This window comes from Hyaena hyaena, unplaced genomic scaffold, assembly GCF_003009895.1.
Source record: "Hyaena hyaena isolate Hyena2069 unplaced genomic scaffold, ASM300989v1 scaffold_120, whole genome shotgun sequence".
In the NCBI taxonomy this organism is placed as follows: Eukaryota; Metazoa; Chordata; class Mammalia; order Carnivora; family Hyaenidae; genus Hyaena; species Hyaena hyaena.
In genome coordinates, this window is record NW_024080752.1 from 690,109 (window position 1) to 716,414 (window position 26,306).

The window sequence follows — 26,306 nt, forward strand, 5'->3', positions numbered from 1 at the left end:
GGGAAAAAAATCCCAGCCATAAAGAGTTATATAAAGAAATGGGCTTTCTTATTTTAAAACAAATCACAAACCCATTCAGTCTGAAATGAGAGAATCCTGGCAGGTGACTCTTTCCTTTGACCTGGCCCTATACATCTCACCTTCCCTGAGTCTGACTCAGTTTGGTTCCCATGACTATACCACTGTAGCTGGGCCTTGAGATACAAGTCCCTCTCTGCACACTAGCTGGAGCAGAATCCAAAATCACGATTCCTCTTTCTAGTTCTGTGGTGACAAAGTGTTAGTCTCATAAGAAACTTTAGTGAAAATCAAGGGAAAGGAAAAGAAAAATGAACCAAAGAGCATGAAAACAACCTAGCTAACAGCTTATATGGCATCACACACCCTTACTTACCCAGCTCATGACTACTCTCTAGCCCTGTCTCCAGCTCTCAGGCCCCTGCTCTCTAATTCCCGGCCGATACATGGCAGCAGCATTCTTTGCTTAGAAGAATGCCCGTGACACAGATAGAGACTTTTCAAACCCATGGTCGTCTGTTCCATTCAGTTTCCAGTCGGAGAGACTCATCATTTCACAACTCCTTCGCAGAGCAGAAGTGAGTGACCCTCAGTGAGCTAGGTGATAATCCAGCCAGCCATGTCTAGTTTATCTGCTCCACCTCCGAGTATTCTGGAAGGCTTCACTTGGACAGATGACCTCCTATCAGACCACTACTGTAACTCTCACAGACCTAAGATAAGAATTTCACCCATATACATTAACAGGAGGGTAATGTTCTCACATACTCACAAATGCCTTATAATTAGAAAAAACAAAACAACTCAAAAAGAATTTCAAGCACTTTTTCCTGAGAATTAAGAACTATCACATAAATATATACTAATGTTCACCTCATGCCAGTTCCATGAGTACTAATTTATTTACAGAGTTGATTTTAGGAGAAACAACTCATGGGTTTATTTTACAGTTAGCTTTGCTCTGATAAGATGGTGCTCAATGATGGGGGGTTTACTTATGGAACTAAGGGCTTATTGTTTTCTCATTTGTTTTTTTGTGCTTGCTGGCTTGTGATTTTCAGGATGACAAGGTAATTATAAAATTTTAAAAAATTCTAATAAATATTTAATCCTAAATTTTATTTCCCCAATATATGCAATATATGCAATTGATGCTTCCGGCCACCAAGTCTGTTTTGATATGTACAAATTAATTTCCTCTTTGACCCTTCCCTGTGTGAAGTCAGTGGAAAAAATAATAGATGTAATAGGCTCCAGTCTGGACCACAGAGAGGTCTCCATGGCTTCTAATTCAGGGTCAGCTCTCTGACTCACTATGGTAGTTATGACAGGCCATCCACAAGCATGGGGGCATGAGTCCCTCAACTTGGAGCCCACCGAAGAGCTCATTCCATCCCACACTTGTCTAGAACCTCTGGATTTGTTGGCCAAGGGTGAGAAAGAGCCTCAGGAATGGAGTACACCCTTCCTGGGAAGGGTAGAGTTTTCCTACATGGTACAATCCTTTACAAATTTCTGGTCACTAGCTTGGGGGGAGACAAACTTTGAGCAGTGAGTCAGGAATTTCCTGATGCTGATGGTCCAAGTCTGATCCCATGCTCCAACCACCAGTTCTTAGCTAAGACGGGCCAGCCCAGGGAAGGACTGACTGCTTACTACCAGGAAAGCACCTATCAAGAAGCTTATCTTCCCTTTAGATTGGTTAATAGGCCCCAAGTTACCTAATTTACTGAAAGTTCAACACTATCATATAGGTGTTTAGATATCAAAGAATAAATATAGCATTATTGCATATAGGGATTGGGTCTTTGAGATTTATTACTTAAATGTAAAAAATCTGAGTACAGTCCCTTGTAAAATAGAAAAATTTTCTTTCAGGGAAAGAGAAAAAAGTTTTCTATGAAATGTGTACTAAAATATTTAGAAATAATAGCTAAAGAAATGCTCTATGTGGTGTTTATGGGAAAGATTTTTAAAATTCTATAAAACATAAACTCTTGTTAAAGCTCTAATCAGATTACAATTGGTCTTCTCTGAGAATGCATTTATAAACTTACAAAAAACCCAGCATTAGGAGAAAAATGGGATTTTTTTTGAAGTATATTTCTTCTCAAGATCTGGTCTTGAACTTACAACTGGTCTCTAAGATCATGGTATTTGAAATGTATTCTATTAAGTCCCCTTCATTGTGAGACCTGGCTTTACAGCAAACGTTGACTCATGGATTATATGCTATTTAGACAAATAGCATGTGCCCCTGGGTTCTAAAGTCTATTATTCTCTAGAAGCTATAAAGCAATAGTTCTTCATCTATTCTTTCCCTCATTTAGGAGAAACAGAGAGTAGCTAAGTAGAAGCAAGATTAGAAATTTCATTGGTTGTCAGACAGATTAGACCAAAAAGGAAAAATAAAAAAAGGAAGTAAAAATGTTGGCAGTAAAGTACGTTTTATACAAAATCATTAGTAATGCTGACCTGCCAGATCTGTATTTCAAAAACTTAGGTACCATGCTATAACGTAACAGACGAAAAAAGAGTCAGTTGAATAACAGCAGATGGTAGATATTTACAAGGAGCTAAATTCTTCCCATTTATATATATTTAAATATGTGAGAAAAAACTTCTAATTTTACTAAAGCATATCATCCACCTTTTTTGCACTGAGCTTTTAATGGAAAGATGAGCTTTATGTCAAACTTTACAGTGTTTTACTGGGGCATTTATTTTATTATAACTAGATGGCAAGTAGTGGAAAGAATAGTTTTGTTCTTTGTTTCAGTGTTTCTTGGTGTTTTTACCTAGTTATTCTAATACTTTATATATACTTGGAAATAAATCTATATTTTTATGTATTAAGTATATATGTATATATATATATATATATAGTTTGAAATATATCTTTACATTATTGTGTAGCATTAGAACAGTTATCAGGCAAGGACACTAAAGAGCTATTTAATAGAATGTATATATATATATATATATATATATTTCACATAATGTAAAATACACACAGCCCATCAGTGATTTTATTTACAGGACGCTAGTTCTCTAGAATCTCACCACTTTGTAGTAGAGCAATAGGGATTTTCAAGAGAGGGACCGAGGTATCTCTTGCCCTTAACTGCCTGTGCCTGACCCTCCTCTCTAGTTGCACAGGTCTAGGCCTGGCACTCTGGTGGGACCAAGAGCTCTGGTGGAATGCTTATATCCCCTACTCTGGAGGAAAGAGCAATGTTGTGTGTAGTCTGAAGATTTTGAGTTGACTGTTAATATGGAAATCTGTCATTTTCCCCTTCAGAATACAATGACAGATTCCACCATACTTTTGGAAGATGTGCAAAAAATGAAAGATAAAGGTGAAATAGCACAAGCATACATTGGTTTGAAAGAAACAAACAGGTAAGTCCATTTCATTTTCATTCATTTTGGTTTAATCAGAATCATGTATATCATTGTCTTTAAGCCAGTCTTTTGTACAGTAACTCAGAGTGTTTATATACTGCTTTATTACACATCATCTGACCTTCAGAGGGAATTCAAGATTTCTAATATATTCCTCATTAAAATCTTATTTACAATATTGAGGCAGCATTATTGATGAGGGGGGTGCCAAGCGGAATGTTCTTTACATCCAGGGATTATATGTGTGTATTATTTAGGGTCTTAGCCTTGAGAGGAAAACCAGTTGCTCACTATTGGATTGTCTTGGATAGTCACTTTCATATTTTGTTCAGGATGGTTGGTTATTTGTGAAGATTTGTAGGGGCAACTTTAGCTTTCAGTAATTGACATTTAGAGTGGAGAGAAGTGAGGAAGTATCTGGAATCAGATCAGTGTTGGCCATATCATTCTGTAAGAGTACACATACCCTTGGATGGGACTCTGATATTTAAGACCAAGTATTTGTCACATTTCGTAAGATGTTTTGAGAAAATCCTAACTCTGGTTTTATCTCATTAACCACAAACACGAGTGAAGTTACACATGGCACTTAGCACCCAAGACCTGGGTAGTCTGACTGAAGGTGCAGGATTTGCACAGCCACTAAATGATCAAACTTTACTAAGGACTTTCCCTGTAACTGAAATTATCACAGAATGAAGGCTCATCTCTGCAATTCCTTCAGCCTTCCTACCACTCCCACTTTCCAACAGAGCCTCTGTGCCTTTGAACTATGAACTTATAGGATACATGCTTAAGAGAACATGGCCAATGATGATCACAGAGAAAGATGATTATGGGGATTTGTGTTACAGGTGTGCAGTCTAAGTCTCCTGCTGTGGAGTATCAAGGCTGCTATACAGAATACTTTACAAACTAAAGAATATTTTTTTTTTTATAAATAGTTTGTCAAGTTGGTTTCCATATAACACCCAGTGCTCATCCCCACAAGTGCCCTCCTCCATGCCCATTACCCCCCTTCCCCTCCCCCCGATACCCATCAGTCCTCAATTTGTTCTCAACATTCAAGAGTCTCTCATGGTTTGCCTCCCTCCCTCTCCCCCACTATTTCCCCCCTTTTTCTCCCCCACGGTCCTCCGTTAAGTTCCTCCTAATCCTCCTATACGTGCAAACATATGGTAGCTGTCCTTCTCTGACTGACTTGTTTCCCTCAGCATAACACCCTCAAGTTCCATCCATGTTGCTACACATGACCAGATTTCATTCTTTCTCATTGCCACATAGTATTCCATTGTATAGATAAACCACATCTTCTTGATCCATTCATCTATTGATGGACACTTAGGCTCCTTCCATGTTTTGGCTATTGTTGAGAGTGCTGCTATGAAAATTGGGGTACATGTGCCCCTATTCATCAGCACTTTTACAAACTAAAGAATATTGCCATGCAAAATGTAAGGTACTTATCATCTTGTTTTATGAGTGAGAGTGGAAAATGCTTAAAAAGTATTCGATTAAACTTAAATTTTAATTTATGACATAAATTGTAAGCATATTTCCTATCTAAGAATGTGTTAGTATAGAAAGAGCTATAATACACTGTCCACCCATCCACACTTCTATTCAATCACCAGATATGTATTGCATATCTGTTTCATGTTAGGCCTTGTGTCACTCACTGGGAATATAGCAATAAGGAAGGTAAATGCAGTTCTTACTTCCACAGAGTTTGTAGGCTGTTGGGGAGACAGCCAAGACAATTTGGACATCACTCCAATGACCGTCAAAGTTGTTGACATGTTTTAAGGAGGAGAATGATATGATATTGGAATTTTAGAAAGCTAGCCCTGGCTTTTATGTAAGAGAATAGATTATAGTGAATGAGATTGAAGGCATAAAGACTAGTTAAGAAGCAATTACTTTGATTAAATGACTGATTACAGTGACTTTGACGTGATTGGTGGCAGTTGAGATTGAAAGGGGACAGTTTGAAAGACACATAAGATATATAAGATGTCAGTAAGTCTTATGGCTTGGATGTGTGGGCGAGGGATAGGGAATTATGCAGGGTGGCTGTCAAGTGTCTGCTGTGGATACTTGTTTGGATGTGGTGAAGCCATTTCATGATCCTGGGTCTGTGGTGTAGGGAAGTGCAGAGTGGAAATGATCAGCAGATTTATAAATAATGAATTTAAGGAGCTAAGAAGACATCTAAGGAGAGAAATCCATAGGCAATTGAAAATATAGATCTCAAATAGGAGAGGTATATAAGCTGAGATACAAATTTTCAGCATATAATACTATAATTGTGACCATGAAAATGGATCAGCTCTCCAAGGGGAGATGGTAAACAGAAGAGCATTCTGTGACATGTGCTTTATGTACACATCATAGCAACAGAAGTCTAGTAGGAAGAGTAAAAAATCTGGACTCTGGAGTCAGGTAGCGCTGGGCTCTGCTACTTGCCAGCTGTGTAACCTCCACAGGTATCTTATTTCCAAGCCTCAGTGTCTTCCTTTGCATTGTGGCAAATGATACATGGTGGGATACTAGAAGAACTAAATGAAATGATACATGTGGAAGGATGTAGGATTGTGTCTGATTGCAAACACCCCAAAATATTATTTTTATATCCCGGGGAAAAAAAACAAACAAACCTGTAATTGGCTTTGTCATTTTTTTATTATTTATACATACTTTTAATAAAATGTGTCACATGTCTAATATAAAAGCAGTTTCCCCAGATCTTAACATTAATTTTTGACACAAAAAAATCTTTATTTTTTCTTTTTTATTTCTTTTTTTTTCTTAAAAAAATTTATCGTCACGTTGGTTTCCATATAACACCCAGTGCTCATCCCAACAAGTGACAAAAAATCTTTTTAAATATGTCATAAAAACTGAAAACTGTGGACATAAACTTATTTAATAAGTTACTCCTATAAGAATTTCTTCAGATGGTTTTAAAAATAGGAAAGCAGATTTTATTAAGTGAAAACAACTTTCTACTTAGAAGACTTAAAACTTCATTTATTTTGAAATGGATTGTGAAGATTGCCCCATGAAGACAATAGCTGGAGTTTTCGTTCTATATGTGTGTTATTGTCATGCTTGGTCTCTAATATAGTATGTGACATGTAAGATCACTCTCCTAGCTGAATAAAATGTTAAAAATAGAACCTCTTTCTCACCTTTTCAGTCATTTCTGATTTTTCAGAAAAAGTACCTCTCCCTCCTTGATTATTGTTTTACTTTCTACCCATTAACATGTGATATTACATGTTACCCATTTTTTAAAAAATTAACCAAAAATAATTTTTGTGATAATGTCTTAAAGTCATCTGTACTTAATTTTAAAAAGTCTCATTGACTTAACGAAGTATTGGAATACCATGTGCTGCTCTTGACCATCATCATCTCATGACCATCCTGTATCCCTTTGTGTTTTGCATTGTTGTTCCTTTTGCATGGAAGATCACCTGCTATGGATTGCCATGAGTTGAATGAGGATGGAGAGCTGTGGCTGGTTTATGAAGGGTTAAAACAAGCCAACAGGTTATATTTGTCTTCTCAAAATGGAATGTTACTAATTTGTTGTTTCTCTTACTAACAGTGCCTTCCTGACTTTAACTTCTGTGTTTCTTCTGCATTAATTGTCTTCCTGGGCAAATTTCAGCAAAACTTAGAACATTCAGACAACACCTCCTCTACTAAGGGATGCATGTAAAGCTGAAATGGATTGATAGTGAATATAGGAGTTGCAGCCCATAAGTGAAGGATCTTTCCTTTACACATTAAAATTTGTGAATCTCTCACTAGAAGTTGGGGAAAAAAGACAAAACCATAAAACTAGAGCCCAAATTACTGTGGGAGTACCTATTACTTAGTACCTATTACTTAGTGGTTTCTTGTTTGGAATAATGACCAATCTAAAGGATATAAGTGCCTTCGGCAGTGAGACTGAGTTCTTATATATTGGTACCATGCTGCCTAACAGCAGTGTTGAGTGCATAATTTGGCCTTGTATATGATTCTTGTGAAATTCACATGTGTGAAACCACATATCAGGAGGGTCTTCTGCTTTGCTACAGTTAAAAATAATTACCTAAACTCAACACATCACATGTGTTTAGGAGAAAGCAAATAAAATTGAAACAACAGCTTTGTAACACATACTCATCTGCTCTAGGGATATTTGTATCTTTAAAGTCTCATAAAATACCATGTTAGTGATTACATTTTTAAAATACTTAACTATTTGTTCTAGGGGCTCCTGCTTATTCTTCTTTGTTCTAATAACAAGCCATCATTATTAACTTTGTGGTCTTATTAGTTCAGATTCCTTTGAAATTTTATAATTCCTAGATATTTTTGTTCTTTTATTAACAGTTGCTTGCCATGGCATCACTAAGTTTTGCCCAGCAGTTGATAACAAAGGGGATTAGGATAAAAGAATGTCATTTCTTTCTTTGTGTTAGTTAATTCTTAACCATAACTTTGTTTTGTGTTTGGAAAAGAGGTGACTGTGGGAGTGCGGGTGCATGGTAAATGGGGGGTGCTGATATTCTCACCGCCAGCGCCCTGGTCTACTTACAGGCACAGCTGACTTGAGTGCTTGCTCAGAGAAGCAGTAACCACTTTGTTCATCCTATTAACATCTCTCTTCTAAAACCACGTCTTGTTAGGATTCTGTTATTGATACGGAAGTGTATGGGGGAGAGAGAAGATGACAAATTTAAAATACGTGTATGTGAAATTTCAGAACAATCTGGATTTGGGAATATCTTTATATATTTCAGAGTCACACTCCAGCCTTTCAGTCATTCAGAGATAAGAGTAGAAAGTAGAAATGGGACCCTGGTCAAACTCTCTGCCTGGAATTAGTAACACTGAAATTCTTAAAGGCATATTTAATTAGATTGGGAGTTTATACTCTTGCCCTCTACCATGCAGTTATTCTGTGACAAAGGTACTGTCTTTGCCGACTTAAATGCTCGTTTGTAAACATTGTACACCAGATTAAAGCTATGTCTTGTAATTATTTTAGTCACCATTTGTTAGAAACTTTTCAAAAGAGCTTAAACTGTTCTATTTCTTTGAGCCTTTGAAAATGTTGTATTTGTAGCAGGGTCCACAATTCAGAAAGACACAAATGTGAGAGCTGGCCCTTGCTTGAGCTTCTTGACTATAATGAAGTCAGAGGTTACATAGACACTAAAGATTCCCCACTCTTCCTGCCCTTGCAAGTGAGCACAAAGCCTCGCACCTACCAAGCAGAGACTCAGGTGTCCCCTCTGTTTTCAACCTGTGTGGCTTCTCCTCAGGCTCCTGGAATCCCAGCTCCAGTCACAGAAGAGGAGCCACGAGAACGAGGCTGAAGCCCTGCGGGGGGAGATCCAGAGCTTGAAGGAGGAGAACAACCGGCAGCAGCAGCTGCTGGCCCAGAACCTGCAGCTGCCCCCGGAGGCCCGCATCGAGGCCAGCCTGCAACATGAGATCACCAGGCTGACCAACGAAAACTTGGTAAGGAGAGGCATGCAGGTTCATGCATTCCTCAGTAGGCAGTGCCTGGCCCTCCAACACAGTCCTAGTTTCCTTTTGATTAAACACATCCTTTTTGGCTGGGAGAGACTTGCTGCCTCATACTTGATACCCTCTTTCTCTAGCAGAGATGGAGTAAGGAAAATGTGATTCTATTGGTAGAAATGAAAAAGGCACGTGCACAGGTTGTGTTTCTGACAGAAGGCTCTGGCATGTCTGAGACCTAGCTTGGAAGGTTTGGGAGGCCTTGACTGTGTGCTGGGCTTTTGCTCTCCATGAGAACTCAGGTGACCTGCTTTCTCCACTTCAGCTGCGGATTCTGCCATTTCAAGGAGGTTTGTTAGGTGGTTGTCACAGTAGAGACTAGGGACAAGTTCTGGTGACCTTTGGTCCCCAGGCAACCATGAAGGCCATTCTTGCTTCCATCTGTAGCAGACAGGTGGGAGTTGGAGTTACAGTCAGGGAAGAGGGTTGGCAGAACCAAGCAAGGGCTTTTGGTTAACATTGGCAAGAGCTCCCCAGGTCAGGATGCAGGGACATCAGGATTCAAGCTTATACATTTTTTATTCTAACAGAAGTGGAATGAATGAGATTTTTTTTTCTCTTGCCAGATTCTGAGTGCTGGCACGGAGTCCAAGTTATTTCTTATTCGTTCTTTTTCTCTTTCTTTTTTTACAGGAAATATTTTCTAAAATATTTCTGTCACAAAATAACTTTTATTACAGATTTTTAAATCTACTTACATTTAATAAATATATGTATTAAATTAAAAGTCATTGAAAAGTTATGACACTACATTTCTATATAAAATCTATATTGTAGTGTCAGCCTAGTTTTGAGACAAGTTATTAAGAATTGGTAGTGACCTGTCTTTTTTTTTTTTAATTCAGGGTTTAATGACTTTAATAAAAAGTTTGGATTTTCTCTACAGATTTAACACTCTGAATTACCACTCCATAACTCATTAGTGATCATTTACATTACAAATAGTTTTCTAGTATCACCTATTCAACCATGTTTTGTTAATTAGACACAAAACCTAAAAGTATTCTTATCACTCTGTGTCCCTCTGAGGACAGCTTGCTGCGTGAGGCTCTGTTGTGGGAATGGGAGAGGCACGTGAAAGCAGGTGTTGGACTCTTTCCAAAGTGACTGAAATATCACTAATTCGTTGGGGGAAATGTTCTGAATCATGGAATATTTTTAAAATGTCATTTTATCACTCTCAAGTGTATTGTTGCTTAACTAACAGTGCTTGAATGCCTAAGAAGTGATAAATATGCTAAATTATAATGATTGATCAGTGTATAAATTCTGTGCTTATTAATGATTATCTTACAATACAAGGTGAAACCGTGAAATTAGGATGCTTCTGGATGGCAAATTTCCAAAGGTTTTTTTTTTTTTTTTTTACTAAGTTGAGTAATCATTTCTTTTACAACCTTGCCTGCAGGATGTATTTTCTTTGCAGTTTTTCATAGCTAATAGAATAATAAATTAAGCTCTCAAATTCTAAGGGGAAGAGTCTAGTTAATGAGTTTCTCTGAGTTTTAGAAAAGCCTCCACAGGCCAGCTGCTTCTGGAAAATGGTTTCAAACTTAGGTGTAGGGAATAATGCACTTTTCAAAACCATTATAGAGTTTCTCATTCATAATTGTGCATTTCTTTAGGAAACGCTTGAGTGGAATAGTAAAGCAGCAGTGGACCTAGGCTTAGTGTTCTTAGAGACTCTACCCTGCATAACCCTCTTAACTACCTGCCTCCCAACACAAACACAAAGATGGCCTTTTGCCCTCCCCTTGGGAGCGTGCTCTGCAGGCCTTCCCCATGCCGCCTCTCAGGGCAGGAAGGCACACAGCATCTCACCAGCCTCTCCAACTTTAGACAAGAGTGCTGCCTTGCCATGATCCTTGCTTTCATCTTATTTGCCTTCTTGCCCTTGTCACTGCTGCTGGCAGCAAGGAAAAAAAAATACAACTTGTGAGCAGGTCTGAGTAGTGAAATAACAGCTTTATCTGAGGAATATGGGCTACTTTTCTGTTTACCTGCTAAATGATGCTGCCTGAGCCATAGCCTGTGTTCTCTGAGCATGTGAAAATATAGGTGTATGTATGTATGCATACAAAATTAGAATCATCTATACTGGAAAGATCAGAAGGCAATGACAGGTGACAAAGCAGAGCCTTTCAAGAATACATAGTTTCATTATTTGGGTTTTAAAATATTTTTAAATTGATTTTGCTGAGAGGTCACATTCCCGTCAAAGACACAGAAAAAAACAAATATCCATTGTGCCTGTTTTTTCAGTATTTTGAGGAATTATATGCAGATGATCCTAAGAAGTATCAATCATATCGGATTTCACTTTACAAGCGGATGATTGTATGTAAACTCAGAGTGCATTTCTGTTGTCTCCCTTGCTACTTGTAGCCTCTGTTACCGAACAGCACACTGCTGCCTGCCACTCCTCAGGAATCTCTTCACAAACCTTCACGAAACCTGTTTCTTCCCACAGCTGTCTCCTAGCCAGTGGTGTCACCCCTATCAGTGTCTTGCGTCCATTGTCACGTTGGATTTGTTATTAACACTAGGCTTACAGTGTGATGGAAGCAAAATGTGATTGAAAGATAAAGTGCAATCCAAGAAACACAACGAACACTTTGAAATGTTAGCACCTGTTCCCTTTGAATCAGTGGTCTAGTAGCTAAATCTGCACTGCCTTCAACTGGAAAGGAAATGAGTATCTGTGTTTGTAAATGCTTTTCTTCACCATAACCTGAATAATAACCACAGATAGCACTGATTGACTTCTCTCCTAAGCTTTGAGTCTGCTGTTACCAACTTTCTTCTTACTGATCTCTTTTTTTTTTTTTTTAATTTTTTTTTTAATGTTTTATTTATTTCTAGGAGAGAGAGAGACAGCGTGAGCAGGGGAGGGTCAGAGAGAGAGGGAGTCACAGACTGAAACAGGCTCCAGGCTCTGAGCTGGCAGTCAGCACAGAGCCTGACGCGGGGCCCGAACCCACGAACCGCGAGATCATGACCTAAGCGAAAGTCGGACGCTTAACTGACTAAGCCACCCAGGCGCCCCGCTTCTTACTGATCTCTTAACTATGCCTGTGATTTGAAAATTCTTGATTAACTAGCCGGTCATCACAGAGTTCTTTTTTTTACCTCTTCTCCTTGAATGTTTGTTTTCTTTTCTTGTCTTGTCTTTCCTTTTTGTTTCTTTTTTTTTGGGGGGGGGATAAAGCATTTGCAAGTGTCCCCTTTTTTCTCTATAAGCAAAATTATATCACCTGTGAAATTTAAGGGTATGTTATGCCACTCTTTATCCTTTCTCTATGGTTATTTTTTCAACTGACCTTTTAATTCCCCAAACTTATTAAGTTATAGGACTTATTTTACCATCTCCAAAGGGTAGGTCTCATGGAGACAGTGCTTGTTACACACAGGTGTCCATCAAAAGCCCTGACCTATGTTTAGCCATCCTTATAACTTCCCACAAAACTTTTTGAGCATTTGTCAAAATTTATTTTGCCTCTTCCCCCTCAAAAGAAAACATTCTACTGGAAAAGCAGTGCATTTTTTTGAGCATTTAGTTGTTTTACCCACATGGAGTCTGCTGGAAAAGACTCTGCAGGGAGCCTGCTCTCCATCATGCTGTAAAGGATCTTATTGCAGTGTGTATTTTAACATTTGGCTTTTCTTGTAGCTGCCTTTCCCATGCCTGTGAGTTTTAGCCAGGTGGTGGCTCCACCATTGAGCTTTTCTGGAGCTTTTATGTAAAACTAACAGTGCTGTTCCTGTGATTTTTGTGTCTGCTTTCCTTCTATGCCTTTTCAAAGGCTCATTTTGATTTTTCTATTATATTTCTCATTTTAATCTTTAGGATCTGATGGAACAGCTTGAAAAACAAGATAAGACTGTTCGGAAACTGAAAAAACAACTGAAAGTATTTGCCAAAAAAATTGGTGAATTAGAAGGTATTTAAACATGTTTTTATAACAATTGCCAAATCTTGATTTTGTATTTGTTATACTAGTGGTCTAACAGGTTTGCTTGCAGATATTAAGGATGATATTAGACCAGCAGACCTGGCCTCTGTGGAGTGGAAATTTCCATAGCCGGGAGGGAAAAATGTTCTTTTCATGGTCGTGGTAATTTGCAAAGAGAGAGAATTCATTCAACAAGCATCTAATGACCGTATTCTATGTGCCAGACACTGAGCTTAGCAGTATAACATAGAGGTTAAGCGCATGGATTCTGTAGCCAAGCTTCTTGGCTGCAGCTCCCAGCTCTTTTATTAGTTATGCTATTGAACCTCTCTATGCCTTAGTTTTCCCACTCAGTAGATGGGAATGATCACGGTGGCCTATGTGACAGTTTGTGAAGATGAAATAAATTAATGTGCATAATGTATTTAGTGTAATTCCTGATAAATAATAAATGCTATATACAACTTAACTATTATTATTATTGTTACTTCTAGTATTAGGGATACTAAGATGAGTAAAACTAAGTCTGCATCTTCAAAGAGATGGAGAAAATAAGAGAAGTAAATAAGAAAAAATGAATTATGATTATAAAGAAATAATTTTTTTTAACATTTTATGGTTTGTATATGATGGGAAAACACCTTGAAAAAAGTGATCAAGTATCAATTGTTATTATATACAAATGAATCTTGTCTCTTGGATCAGTATGCTTGTTCCTTCACTAAGTATGTAACTAGGTACCAGAGATATAGCAGTAAATGGAGACAAAGCCAGGTTCTAAGTATATTCAACAATGTTCTCATTGTTCAAGAGATTTAGAAACTCTATTTGGAATTACCTTCAAACCTATGTGATTTTGACCAGAAATGATACTGTGCAGTCTGACTACCCGTCTCTTCTCCCAGTGTCACTCTGCATAGTGTCTGCTAGGCCCAAAGAACGAAGAGTCCCCATCACTGGGAATGCTCAGAAGAGTCTACCATGTTAACTCTGTATGTTTTTCATTCTTCCAGCATTCCAGGCCTGTCCTAACTGTCCTTTCTGTTGGGTCTTCCTACTTCTCTTGGTCAAGTCCTGCTCATCCTTTGAGACCAGAGTCATATGTCACATCCTCAAGCACAGCCAGCCTCTCCTGATCACCAAGATGGGCTTTATGACTCTGCCCTCTGTGCACAACAGTGGCTCACATTTTTTGTGGTTTTCACTGTCATGCTTTTAGCAGTTTTTCTGTTTGAATTACTGGCTTTCTCAATGGATGTAAGCTTCCCGAGCATAGGGACCACCTCTTATTTCCCCTTGTTTTCACACCATTTAGCATAGTGTCTGACCCATGATAATCATTCCTTCAGTGTTTGTTGAACAAATAAATAAGTTACAGAAATATGTAGAATGGCAACATAGATGTTTACTTTGAAGAGGATAACACTTTTTGGGCATACAAATGCTGAAATATTTGTTTAGAAATCATATAGGTTACTTTGCAGTCATAATTTATTTATAATCCTTTAGCATTACATGATTCATATATTACATTAAAACTCTGAGCCTCCACATCACACACATGTGGACTGTAATGTCTATCGACAGAACTTTTAAAAAAATTTTATTTGGAGGACCCTTTCTGTACTTAATTCTGCTCTAATTATATCATGAGATGATAATTAGACAGCAGAGTGTCTGAAATAACTGATTTTAAGGATATTAGCTAGTCAATTATTTTTAACTTCTAATGATTTCTTTGTAGTACATTAGTAAAATTTCATAAATAACAAAGCCCCTTATTATTTTAAGTTTTTACTCAGCTTTTTTTGACGTATATGCTTTAAATTGAGACAGGTCAGAATATTTCAAGATGTCAGCAACTTTAAGCCATTATTAATAAAAAATCAATCTCATCAGTTAAACTGTCTTGCCAGCTGTGTTCTCAAACCTATAAGTAGCATTTGAGAAAGCACTTCATAGATTAAACAAAGTTATCATATTCTTAAGAAAAATTGTATTTTGAGTTAAATGATTAGTATCTAAAGAATAAAACAAAATAGATGTATGTGACTTGGGCATGTGCTGAGTGCATTGTCCCTCCCCCTCCCCCAAATTAGAGAGTAAAGGTAGCAAGCTCTTCTAATACTTTTCTCTTCCAATTTCTTATCCCGCATTATGCAAAAAATACAGGCAACTTTTTATAACAAAGCATCTTTTAACAACTAGAAGTTTTCTTATATTTTTCTCTAAATATAATATACTTAAATTCTTCTGGCTTAAAATAGCAAGACTCTTGCCTCCTCCTATGGGCTACCCTTAATTAAGGAGACTTTTTTAGAAGCCATTGTGGCCTTTTTTAAAAACGCCAACATATATAATTTTTAGCAGAAATTATAAAGCTAAATTGAGAGTGTTTCAAAATTTGATTTGCTTTGTGCTATATTTTAATCCAAGAGTGGGTGTTCCTTCTCAACTTTCATGGAGTCAGGGAATTTATACCTAAAAGAATTCTAGAAATCAGTTAATTATTTCATGGGAGTAAAAAAACAGATTCAGAAACCATAAGTGACTGCCAAGGTCTCAGCGGTTAGTAGCCAAACTGGAACTAGAACCCAAGCCTTTCAGGACCACTGACTTCTCTCTTTATTTCATATTTTCCAAAATAACCTCTCTTCCTTTAGGAATTTATTTGACTGTCTCTTTTAAGCCTGAAATCAAGATCTTTCTGGTACCAAAGTGAGGAAAAGTTAACTTTTAAAAAATTATCCAGTTTCCTTTTCTAGAACAAAAAAGGTTCAGGAATATTTTTTTCCCTCAAGTATAAAGAATCTAGAAAATGAAAATAGAGATTGCTTCAGGTCTTTCTAGAAGAAAGTCCATATTAGAAGGAACGTTGGACCAAACAACCCCAAGATCTTTTGAGTCTTTGAAAACTAAGATGTGGTCCTGGCTTTATTCTTTCTGGCCTTATATTTTTCTGATAGTAGATAAAGCTTGACATTTTATTTTAATTGGATAGCTTGCTAAATAAATCAAGGTTGTGTTGAGCTGACATCTATATATTATCTGTGAATTTTTGTAAAGACTCAAATCTCTGAGGGGAATTCAAAGGCAGAGAGAAAATTTTAATGAAAGTATGGCAAATTTTGTCTCTGACATTTTTGTACAGAACCAAAAATATCTTGGTTAGAGGTTTTGCAAAAAAAAAAAAAAAATGAAGCTTTCTTTTGAAACATGAAATCCAATAAAAATATTTACCATAGTTCATAATTTCTGATATATACAGATTTTTACATTTTAACATCTCAAATTAGGTTACGTCTTTCAAAAACTCTTGATGGGTTTAATTTTAATTAAACTGTTTAATTAAACAGTTTAATTGGCACTGTTTTTCCTTCTTTAGTGTTATATAAAATAATGGTATATCTCATCTTCAGTGGATGAAATCAGCAGGTTTAAAACATTCTTTCTAGGTTATATAGAGTCCAAATATGTACCTTTACTGATAAACTTATAATATGTTGAATATGTTTCCTCCCAATTTCCCCTCTAAGAGTTGTTTCTGTGCCTCAAAGCATCTAGTAACATAGATGACAGGGATTTCACTCTTTTGTACTTTACATGCAGCATATACATAAGCTGTGAAGGCCACTGTGTGCTGATTGCTTGTGGTGTTGTGTTTAAAGTGATTCTAAAAGTAATTCGTGTAAAACTAAATAGGCTGAAGCGCCTGTCTCCTGCATAGAGACCTACAATTTGCCATGCTTATGAAACACTAGATGCCACAGTCCTGACTTGTCCCATCACAATATGATCACTCTTTAGATATCATAGTGTTGATGGACGGTGGTGATTGTCAGCGCTGGTAATCCTGGTGTGTGATGCTGCAGCATGAGGTGGACGGGGTGTCACTTAGGCTGGCTCTCTGCCACGTAAGCAGGAACACTGGCAGGTATTGGTGTTCTCCGTGATAACCTTGTCCTGTGGAACTGGCTTCCCAGAACTAACACAGGAAATTGCCCAGAATGACAGGGGAAGCTCTACTGATACCTTGTAGAATCAGCAGCATTAAATTTTCTAATGCTTCTGAGCTGCATTTTGTTTGTTTGACGACAGGTTCAACTTAATATGCCTAAATAGATTTCTTAACTGCCCCCTCCTATAGATAAGAGAAGAAAAAAACCTGCTTATTAGCACATATTTCCACAAATACCACCATAACTCTGTATTCCCTTTCCTTCCCTGGCATTTCTCATTTAATTCTCAATTTTGAGATGAAACTGGAGACATTTTTTTTAATCCTTAGCATAATCCTTCTGTAGCACCTGCCATTAACAGTAGTGACCATGTTTAACATCTAAAAGGGTTGTTAACCAGCAGTTGTACTTTAAATGGTTACAACTTCATGTTAAGATGTTTAGCACTGGACTAAAAAGAAATAAGCAAAAACCAGAATAATATTTAGGAAATCATATTAAATAGGAGTGTTTAATCTGCTCGTAATTTGGGGATGAGGGGTAGCAGGAAGAAGTTGGGTCTTTGCCTTATAAGGCCTTTGTGAAAAATGATACATTACACATCAGCCAGTATGAACAAATACTATTCTGCCAGTTGTCTTGATGTGGTTTTAACTGATTACAATGATACAGTGAAAGTATATGTTCTTTTTCTTTAATGACTGGATTCATAGAGCTAAATGTGACAGGGAATCTTTAATATTGCTGCTTCTTCCTAGAATATTATTTTTTTCTTCTGTGATTAAAGTTTAAATGTCTTTAACCATTATGATGGTACTGATTAATTAACCAAGAAGTTAAACCACTTACTTCAGGGACATTTAATCTTACTACAAAGTAAACTTTATTACAAAACAAAAATGTTTTTAAATCAAGTAAGGGTCTTTGATGTTGATGGTAGCCAAGTGTTAGTGGATGTTAGGGTGATATCACCATATAATTTTGCCATCTATCCACTCAATTTTCACAGAAAAAGATATTTAAAGAGAGAACAATTAAAGGCAAATATGGCAAACTTCTGTTGTTACAGAGTTCATTTAAAATAATTGGACCTCGGAACCCTCTTAGCTTTTCTACCTGGAAAATATTTTCTTCTCGTTTTTGTTTCTCATGAAGTGGGCCAGATGGAGAACATATCCCCAGGACAGATCATTGATGAACCCATCCGTCCAGTCAACATTCCTAGGAAAGAAAAGGATTTCCAAGGAATGCTGGAATACAAGAAGGAAGATGAGCAAAAGCTTGTTAAGAACCTGATTCTGGGCAAGTATCTTCTGCATGGAATAAAAGGTCTCTCTAGCACATTTGTCAGCAGTGGGAAAGACTAGTTACTAATGTTTGAAATATTGAACACTGGTTTCTTCGTCTTCAGTGTCCGTGATCCTGCTGCAAGAGCATCCTGACCGTGTCACACTGCGGTCAACCTGCAGAGAGCCTGGCCTAGAATCCACCCATCAGGATTCTTTGAGTCCAAGTCTTCTCGGCTCTGGCTGCAGATTAGATTGCCGGGGGAAGCTTTTGAGAAGTAGTAATATATAGCCCCCGTCACAGACTCATTACACCACAATCTCTAGAGGGAAGAGCCTAGCCACGTCTAGTATTTTTTTTTTCAGTCTTTCAAAGGATTCTGAAGTGTAGCCACAGTTGAACACCACTGCTCTTGGCCACTGAAATTCCTGAATCTCATTTTTTCCTTGCTTCCTTGACAACTAAGTATGTTCAAAACAACAGTTTGGTAATAGAGAAGAAACAAAAGAATGAAGGAAAAGATCCCAGCAATGGAAGGACAGATGAAATGGACATAAAGGAAGCATCTCAGAGCAGCATAGGGTTAAGATTGGATGTAAGCCTCCTGGCTCTGCACAAACACGCTTTTGGGGACAGTGGGAGGTGAGAGGACAGTGGGAAGTGAGTAGGGACAGTGGGAAGTAAGGGAACAGTGGGAAGTGAGGGGACAGCAGGAGGTGAGTAGGGAGTACACACAGCCTGAAAGTGGTGAGCCAAAAAAGGGAAGCACCTCTCAGCTTTGGCATAGCATTCCTCCCCACAGGTGTGGGGTGACAGCAATGTGATTGGCAATTATACCTGACTTAATGTTCCCAGTGTTCATGGCATGAGTACTATATATAGGGGCAGAGGCACTTAAGTTTCAGCATGATCTTTATTTAGCAAAAATGTTAAGAAGCCTCTGGTTTTTAATCATAGAGTTAACAAAGATTCCTCAATTCAGTAAACATTTAGTGAGCTCCTACTACATGCTAAGTATTTTCTAGGTACTGGGTAATGAACAAAGTCAGGTCCCTATTCTCCTAGATCTTACATTGGGGAATGGGGGAACAGAGAAAAAATAGACATATAATGGGGTAAAAGGATAAAGAGTAAAGGCAAATATATTAGTTTATATAAAGCTGTCAGGAAAGTTGTCTTCAGTAAGGTGATCTTTGGACAGAGGTCAAAGGAGGTAAGGAGGCAAGTCATGCTGATATCTGAGGAAAGAACATTCTAGGCAGAAAATAGTATGTAGGTCCTGGGGTGGGAGCATGCCTGGCATGTTCAACCAACAACAAAGAGATTCATGTTACTGGAGCACAGTGAGCTGGGGAAGGGAACAGGGCCAGAGCACACTGACCATAGTGAAGATTTTTTATTTTATAAATGGATGAGAAATAACTTGGAAGATTTTCAGAACAAGAGTGACAGGATCTGACCTACATCTTTGTATAGAGGCACTCTGGTCATTGTGTGAAAAATGTACCACTGGGGAGCAGCAAATGAATCAGGGAGACTAGTCTGGAAGCCATCACTACAGTCCAGGAGAAGAACATGCTGGTCCATTCTAAGGTAGTCAGGAGAGTAAGTAATTGGATTTTGAATGTGTTTTATAGGTAGAAGCCAACAGGATTTATTATTGGATTAGACATATGATGTGAGAAAACAAAGGAGTCAAAGATACTGACCAAGCTTATGACTTGAGAAACCAGAAGTCTGGAATTGCCATTTAACTGAGAAGGAAACAGCTCCTGGGAGAGCAGGTTCCATAGGGAACCAGTGGCTTGGTTTGGAATGAACTCAGTTTGATAAGCCTGAGCAGAGGTGTCAAGAAGGCAGTTGATAAGTGACACTGGAATTCAAGGGAAAAGTCAGGGCAAGAGGTATAAACTTGGGAGTTGTCATTATATAGACAACTAAGATTCATAAGTCCCAACTAAGACAATCTCTCCACTTAATGAGTTATTAAATATGCTTCTTTTCTTAGTGTGACCTCTTAACCCTGAAGATTGAATTCTTTCACAAGAACTGTGCTTTTGTATTACAAAACATTCCTCCTGAAGACTTTGAGTGTTATGTAAGATTATTTTTCCTCATTTCCTTTCAGAACTGAAGCCACGTGGTGTGGCAGTCAATTTGATTCCAGGGTTACCAGCATATATCCTGTTTATGTGTGTTCGACATGCTGACTACCTGAATGATGATCAGAAAGTAAGGTCATTGCTAACATCAACAATTAACAGCATCAAAAAAGTATTAAAGGTCAGTTCATATTCAACAAAATTCTCATAATGAACCTTAATGATGACAGAATCTGCCCCAAGGTACTTTTCCTTCCTTAAGCTGGAGCTAAGTTGCCAGATATGAACACTTTCCAGTCCTAACTGATAACTTCCACTATAGAAAGTATTCTTTCTTGCAGCACGTCTGTATGCCTTCTTTTATAGTGTGGCTCGGGTTGAACAGTAATCATAATTAATTTGATATAATTTTACTTAATTGCAGAGTAAATTAAATTTCTCCATAAATAGAAATAGTCTGCTTTGAGGTCTTACAAGTAAATTAAAAATATTTAGTGTGGTCCATATATCTAGGAAGTATGGTGCTCTAGTTAAAAAGGTATTAAATAAGCTCAATACCATATGTCTCATTCATATAAAAAGATGACTGATAAAAACATTATAATTTTTCTTCCAACTTTTCTTCCTCTTATTCTCCAGCTCACCCCATAATTTCCCTTGTTACCTGAAATGGCCGGTTCCAAGTGAGAAGCAACACATAAATAGTAACAAAGAGGAAAGATTTGGAAAAAACAGCAGAATTATGTAATAGAGTAGAAAGCCCTGCATAACTCAGTGATCACTGAATCACCTTGCATAATACTCCTCTTGCCTCTCTAGAAAAACAATGAACATTATACTTAGCTTTAACTCACGTGTTTCTATGAGGAGCTAAGAGAATGTTCTCCAAGCACTTTGCTTTCTGATTATCTAACTGAAGTTAGATGAGAACTTTTAGGATGGAGATAAGTAGATAGTTAATATGCCCAGTGGATGCTTTCAAATCTAAGATGTCTTTCATGCACTGTTTTTTAAGTTGTAGTAAAATATATATAACAGAATTTACCGCATAACCATTTCTCAATGCATAGTTCTGTGCCGTTAGCACATTCACATTGTTGTGCCACTGCTGTCACTGTCCACCTCCAGAACTGTTTCATCTCCCCCTCAACCGAACCTCTGTCACCATTGAACACACCTTCCCTGCAGCCCCTGCGAGTGAACCTTTGACAAATGCTGGTTCTCCATCCCTGCTGTGCAGATCTTCTCTGTAGTTGTATGGTGGTCACTAAAACAGGGACTTTCTGAAAATTTAACATTTAAAAATTGATGAATGTCTTTTGATAAAACTCATTTCATTTTTGGTGTATTGATGCTATATTGCACCTGGCCTGCAAGTTTTACTAATTTTCAAGTCAACTCCTGCAAAGACCGCAAAACCAAATCATGTTTTCTCCCTCTCATCTTATGTAGTTTAACTAATTATGAAACCAAATTGTTTAAAAATTAAAAAGGGATAGGTACTAGAATATAACACCCTTTTGAAACCATTTAAAATTGATGTGAGTTTGTCTCATATCCCAGTTTTGAATTGAAGTGTATTTGCCTTGAGTCCCTGTTTTGGTTTAGCAGCTGGTTGTTTGCCATGTGCACCAGTTCTGATGAGGAGCCATTCAGCTTCCCCTGTCTCTTCTGCGCAGGACTTCCTCCATCTCCTGCTCATCCTCTGCTCAGGAGTTGACCAGATTTGTAACCTAATCTGGGTTTTAGCATTTCATAGTCTGTGATTCCCTTTTATGCTTTTAGTCCTTTCTGATCCCCTTAGTAATCCTGAGGGAAGTGAGTTGGAGTAAGCTGTGGCTTGATGCATTTTTTTTCTGCTGAAAGGGACCGCTAAACTGACATCAGCTGAATGACTGGACATCCTTTTCTAATGGCAAGAAAATAGATGCCAAACAAAGTAACAACCAGCAAACTCAGGGTTGAAATTGTCTAGCAATGATGTAAGACTTTGCAATGTGACTTATTTTTGTAATTCTTTATAATGTAACTGAGGCCTTCTTGTATCTGTTCAGTTTCTTTCAGGTTGTTATTTCCCTAAGGAAAAGTGAATTTAGCCTTTTTCTCTCTTTCAGAAAAAAGGTGATGATTTTGAAACCGTCTCCTTCTGGCTCTCTAACACATGCCGATTTTTGCACTGTTTGAAGCAGTATAGTGGAGAAGAGGTGAGAAAACCTTGATTAAAAAACCAGTGTGATATACTTTCTCTGACCTTTTTAGGGAAAAATTTTAAAGTATAAAACATTTAGCCATTTGTTAATTTAGAAACCTGAATTTCAGAGGTGGCTTGGAAGGTTATAGCTTTGTTTGATGTTCATTATTTATGAAACTGTGATTTAGAGAGCGGCTGGAGTAGTTTCTTCCCTCTGAGAGTGTGTATTTTGAGGAAGCATAGCAGAAATAAAACGAGCATTTGTCAATGCATTGTTACCAGCAGTGAAAGCTCTTATCAGTATGTGTAAGTGGGCTTTTCAAGGACTGTTATGAGAAATATTAAACTATTTAAAGAGATTTGTCAGTTTGGCCTTTCCAAATACATAAAAGATGATCAAGTTAAGTCGTGTCTCTTTAGACTGGTTCGAAAACCTGTTTTACTTTTATTTGTAGTGATATGTTCATCAGGTATTTACTAGACTTCAGAACTAGTATTTGAAAACTCTGCAATCTATTAATAACTATTGAGGTCTGCTCAGTATATATCAGACAGCACTTACTCTATGTTATTTAATTCTTACAACATCTCTGTGAGGTAGGAATTATAACCTAGTTTTACAGATGAGGAAACTGAAGTTTGATGAAGTTCATCAGTTTGCCCAGGTCCTCTTAGCCATAAGGAGCAGCACTGGAATTCCAGGCCTGCCCACTATGCCTCCATCTTTTGCCAGGGGGGCAGCCAGAGAAGCTGAGTGGTAGCATTTTCTGGGCCACCAGAGGCTAGTGGCAGGGAATTATCTGGGCAAATGATGAGAAACCTAAATATGAGTAAGATGTGCTCCCTGAGTAGGTGAGACAGACAGACCCTAGGGGCCATGAACTGTCCTGTCAGTCCCCAGTTCTGACCTTGTTGTTAGGTAGTTTGTAGGGAGGCACATGCTTGATTATGTGCAGAATCCATCAAACAGGCAAATTGCCTTTTGTCAGGCAACATCTCACAAAAGTACCTGCGTGTATAGTTGACTTCCCATTTTTACTAATACCACCAAAAGAGTACATTCTAAGCTTGGATTGAAAATCATGTATGGGGGTGCCTGGGTGGCTCAGTCGGTTAAGCGTCCGACTTCTGCTCAGGTCGTAATCTCTGGGTTCGTGGGTTCGAGCCCCACATCGGGCTCTGTGCTGACTGCCACCTCAGAGCTTAGAGCCTGTTTCAGATTCTGTGTCTCCCTCTCTCTCTGACCCTCCCCTGCTCACACTGTGTCTCTCTCTCTCTCTCTGTCAGAAATAAGTAAAACATTAAAAAAAAACTTCAAAAAAAAAAAAAAAAGGAAAATCATGTATGGTTACAGTGAAATATAATAAAGGGAAATTATTCACCAATCTCTGTAGAAGCTAGTCTGTTTTAAGAAGAGGATGTATGCCCTTCAGGTGCAATATTTATAAATAGGACTATTTATAATGTACTGAAGTTAAAGAGATTAGTACCTTAGATAATTTAGTGTTTGAAAGTAAATGTGTTGCTTCATAACTCATTCATTTTTTTTTTCAAATTAAAGTTCCCTCATCTTGTTTCATGGACTGCTAGCTTGCCAACTTTAGATATTATTCAAAAGCTAGTAAGCAGTGGAAGGGGAATATGATGGAAACAAACACACAGCATTTGAGAAACTGCCTGGCATTCAAGAGCCGAGCACATAAGAAACTCTTCAGAGGAAAGACAGCAGGGGGCATCTGATCAAACGGAGTTAGAAGAGACATTTTATTTCACGGGTGTCAGTAACTCTGCTTTATGGCTCTAGGGCTTTATGAAACACAACACATCTCGTCAGAATGAACACTGCCTCACCAATTTTGACCTGGCTGAGTACCGGCAGGTGCTAAGTGACTTGGCCATTCAGATCTACCAGCAGCTCGTGCGGGTGTTAGAGAACATCCTTCAGCCGATGATCGGTAAGGCGAGAGCATTGCAGACATCAAGGTCTGTCTACCTCACGTGCCCACCAGTGGCATTTGTTTCTTCATACGAAGAACATAAAGTAGTAAGACCCAGTCCTGAAATTAGCTGAGGAATCCCAGAACCCCAGCCATGACTAACTGGGATACATCAGAATCACTGCTGTCACATGATCGAAATGGCAGTATCTAGTTAATCTCCCCACTGCGTGAGACCTCTCCCTTGAGACTAGGTTATGCTTTATACCCAGTGATATACCTCATATCTTGTCCAGCTTTCAAAAATTAAAATGTTAAACTTTGGTCTAGGAAGCTGCTACACTGAGCCTCCTCGGGGCCTATCTAAGACTAAGGAGGCTGGGGAGAGTTTGCACTTTGCCTATTAGGTATAGTCAAAGGGCTGCGGAACACCATGGCAATATAGGTCTCAGACACTCCATGGTGGGCTGTACATCTCGTGGCCCCTACGAAGTTGTTAAAGGCAATTTGGTTTAAAGTAGCTTTCTCAGTGGTTGAGTGACTGGGGTGTGCACGCATGTGTGTTTCTATATATGTGTATTCACCTAGGCCTGTGAGTCCACGTACCTCTCTTTTATATGTGTATGCCCACTCTAGGTGTGTATTTATGTTCTGTACTACCTCTTTTCCTTCAGAATGTGTAGCATACATGAAATAGGAATTGGGAGGCATGTATAAATTGTAGGCTTCTAATTTTGAATGCATTGAATTAATTTTGTTTTAAGTTATCAAACTTTGTTATCTTCAGGCAAATTAGCAGCACCTTCTTAAGGCTACTCCCAGCAATGCTCTTTTCCTAACCGTTTGTCTTCCACATTCCCACAACTTACTCATTGCCCTTAGTATTCCGTCTCCCATCGTAGGCCCACAATTAACCAACTGGAAACCAAAAAGGCTGAGGAAGCCATGGGAGATAGCAGTGATTTCTTCAGGGGACAACTTCAGTCGTCAGTTCTTCACTTTTCCCCTAAAGTTGTATACTCAAGTGACCTAGGTCAACTATATTGTAAGAGGTGACACAGATGCAGAGGTCAACTTCAGCTAATATTTCTTTATTTTTGCCTATTTTTATTGGCTAAATAAGATGTTTACCTCTGAGATGTCCCACTTGAAACCACTTTCCCCATCTCCAGTGATGTGATAACAACCACCAGTGTTTTGTGTCAGCGTTTAGTGCTGTGGAAGCTGCATTTAGCACTGTGAGATATAAAATGAGTAGGAGATGTAAAAACTGAATCGTGAATGGCCCCTGGTGTCAAGGGGCTGTCAGTCCAGGCGGTGGTCATCCCACAACCATTCTAGAGGAGGCATAGGCCAAACACTGTGAAGGCACAGTGGAGGGAGCAACAGTGCCCCTGATTTGAGAAAATGGAGTTCTGGGAAGCTGAGGCTAACCCGAGGCCTCCCTGCTACTGTGGAAAGTTCAGGGCAAGGAATGGCCCATTTCTCCAGCCCCACATGACCATCTCCTCTCAAGACTCCTCCACAACTACTGCCCAATCTCCTGTTGTTCTTGCTACTTAATTTGTTTGCCTGGAGACCCCTGGAGACATCCCTGGAGAATATCTTATCTTTTCCCTAACTGCTACATCTTTCTCAAAAACCCTCCAGGATATCACACACTTGTACTGTTATAAGGCTGCTGCTTCCTGTTTTTGAAAATGCACTATTAAGTTTTCTTAGTTTCATGGTAAATTTTTGCATTTAACAATTATTCCTTCATTAAAGTTTAAAATCTGGATGCCCTTTTTTGGGACGATCCTTCTCCCTCTGTTTTGATACTCAGATCATTTTTCTCAATTGGATGTGTGACAGGATGTGTGTGCATG

At 38.3% G+C, this 26,306-nt stretch overlaps 1 protein-coding gene across 6 annotated transcripts in view; it reads left to right on the forward strand.

The window, feature by feature from the left end:
• The window catches only part of MYO5A (myosin VA), a 188,842-nt gene that overhangs the window by 153,718 nt on the left and 8,818 nt on the right, over nucleotides 1-26,306 (forward strand). The window contains exons 29-38 of one of the 6 annotated variants that reach the window (XM_039237099.1): nucleotides 1,080-1,088; nucleotides 3,320-3,420; nucleotides 6,898-6,978; nucleotides 8,748-8,946; nucleotides 11,272-11,346; nucleotides 12,857-12,950; nucleotides 18,077-18,223; nucleotides 20,337-20,491; nucleotides 22,425-22,514; nucleotides 24,306-24,456. In XM_039237099.1, coding sequence (XP_039093030.1) covers nucleotides 1,080-1,088; nucleotides 3,320-3,420; nucleotides 6,898-6,978; nucleotides 8,748-8,946; nucleotides 11,272-11,346; nucleotides 12,857-12,950; nucleotides 18,077-18,223; nucleotides 20,337-20,491; nucleotides 22,425-22,514; nucleotides 24,306-24,456 — 1,102 coding nt within the window. The remainder of the gene's footprint in view (nucleotides 1-1,079; nucleotides 1,089-3,319; nucleotides 3,421-6,897; nucleotides 6,979-8,747; nucleotides 8,947-11,271; nucleotides 11,347-12,856; nucleotides 12,951-18,076; nucleotides 18,224-20,336; nucleotides 20,492-22,424; nucleotides 22,515-24,305; nucleotides 24,457-26,306) is intronic. The other 5 variants (XM_039237101.1, XM_039237102.1, XM_039237100.1 and 2 more) reach the window with 5 other exon arrangements.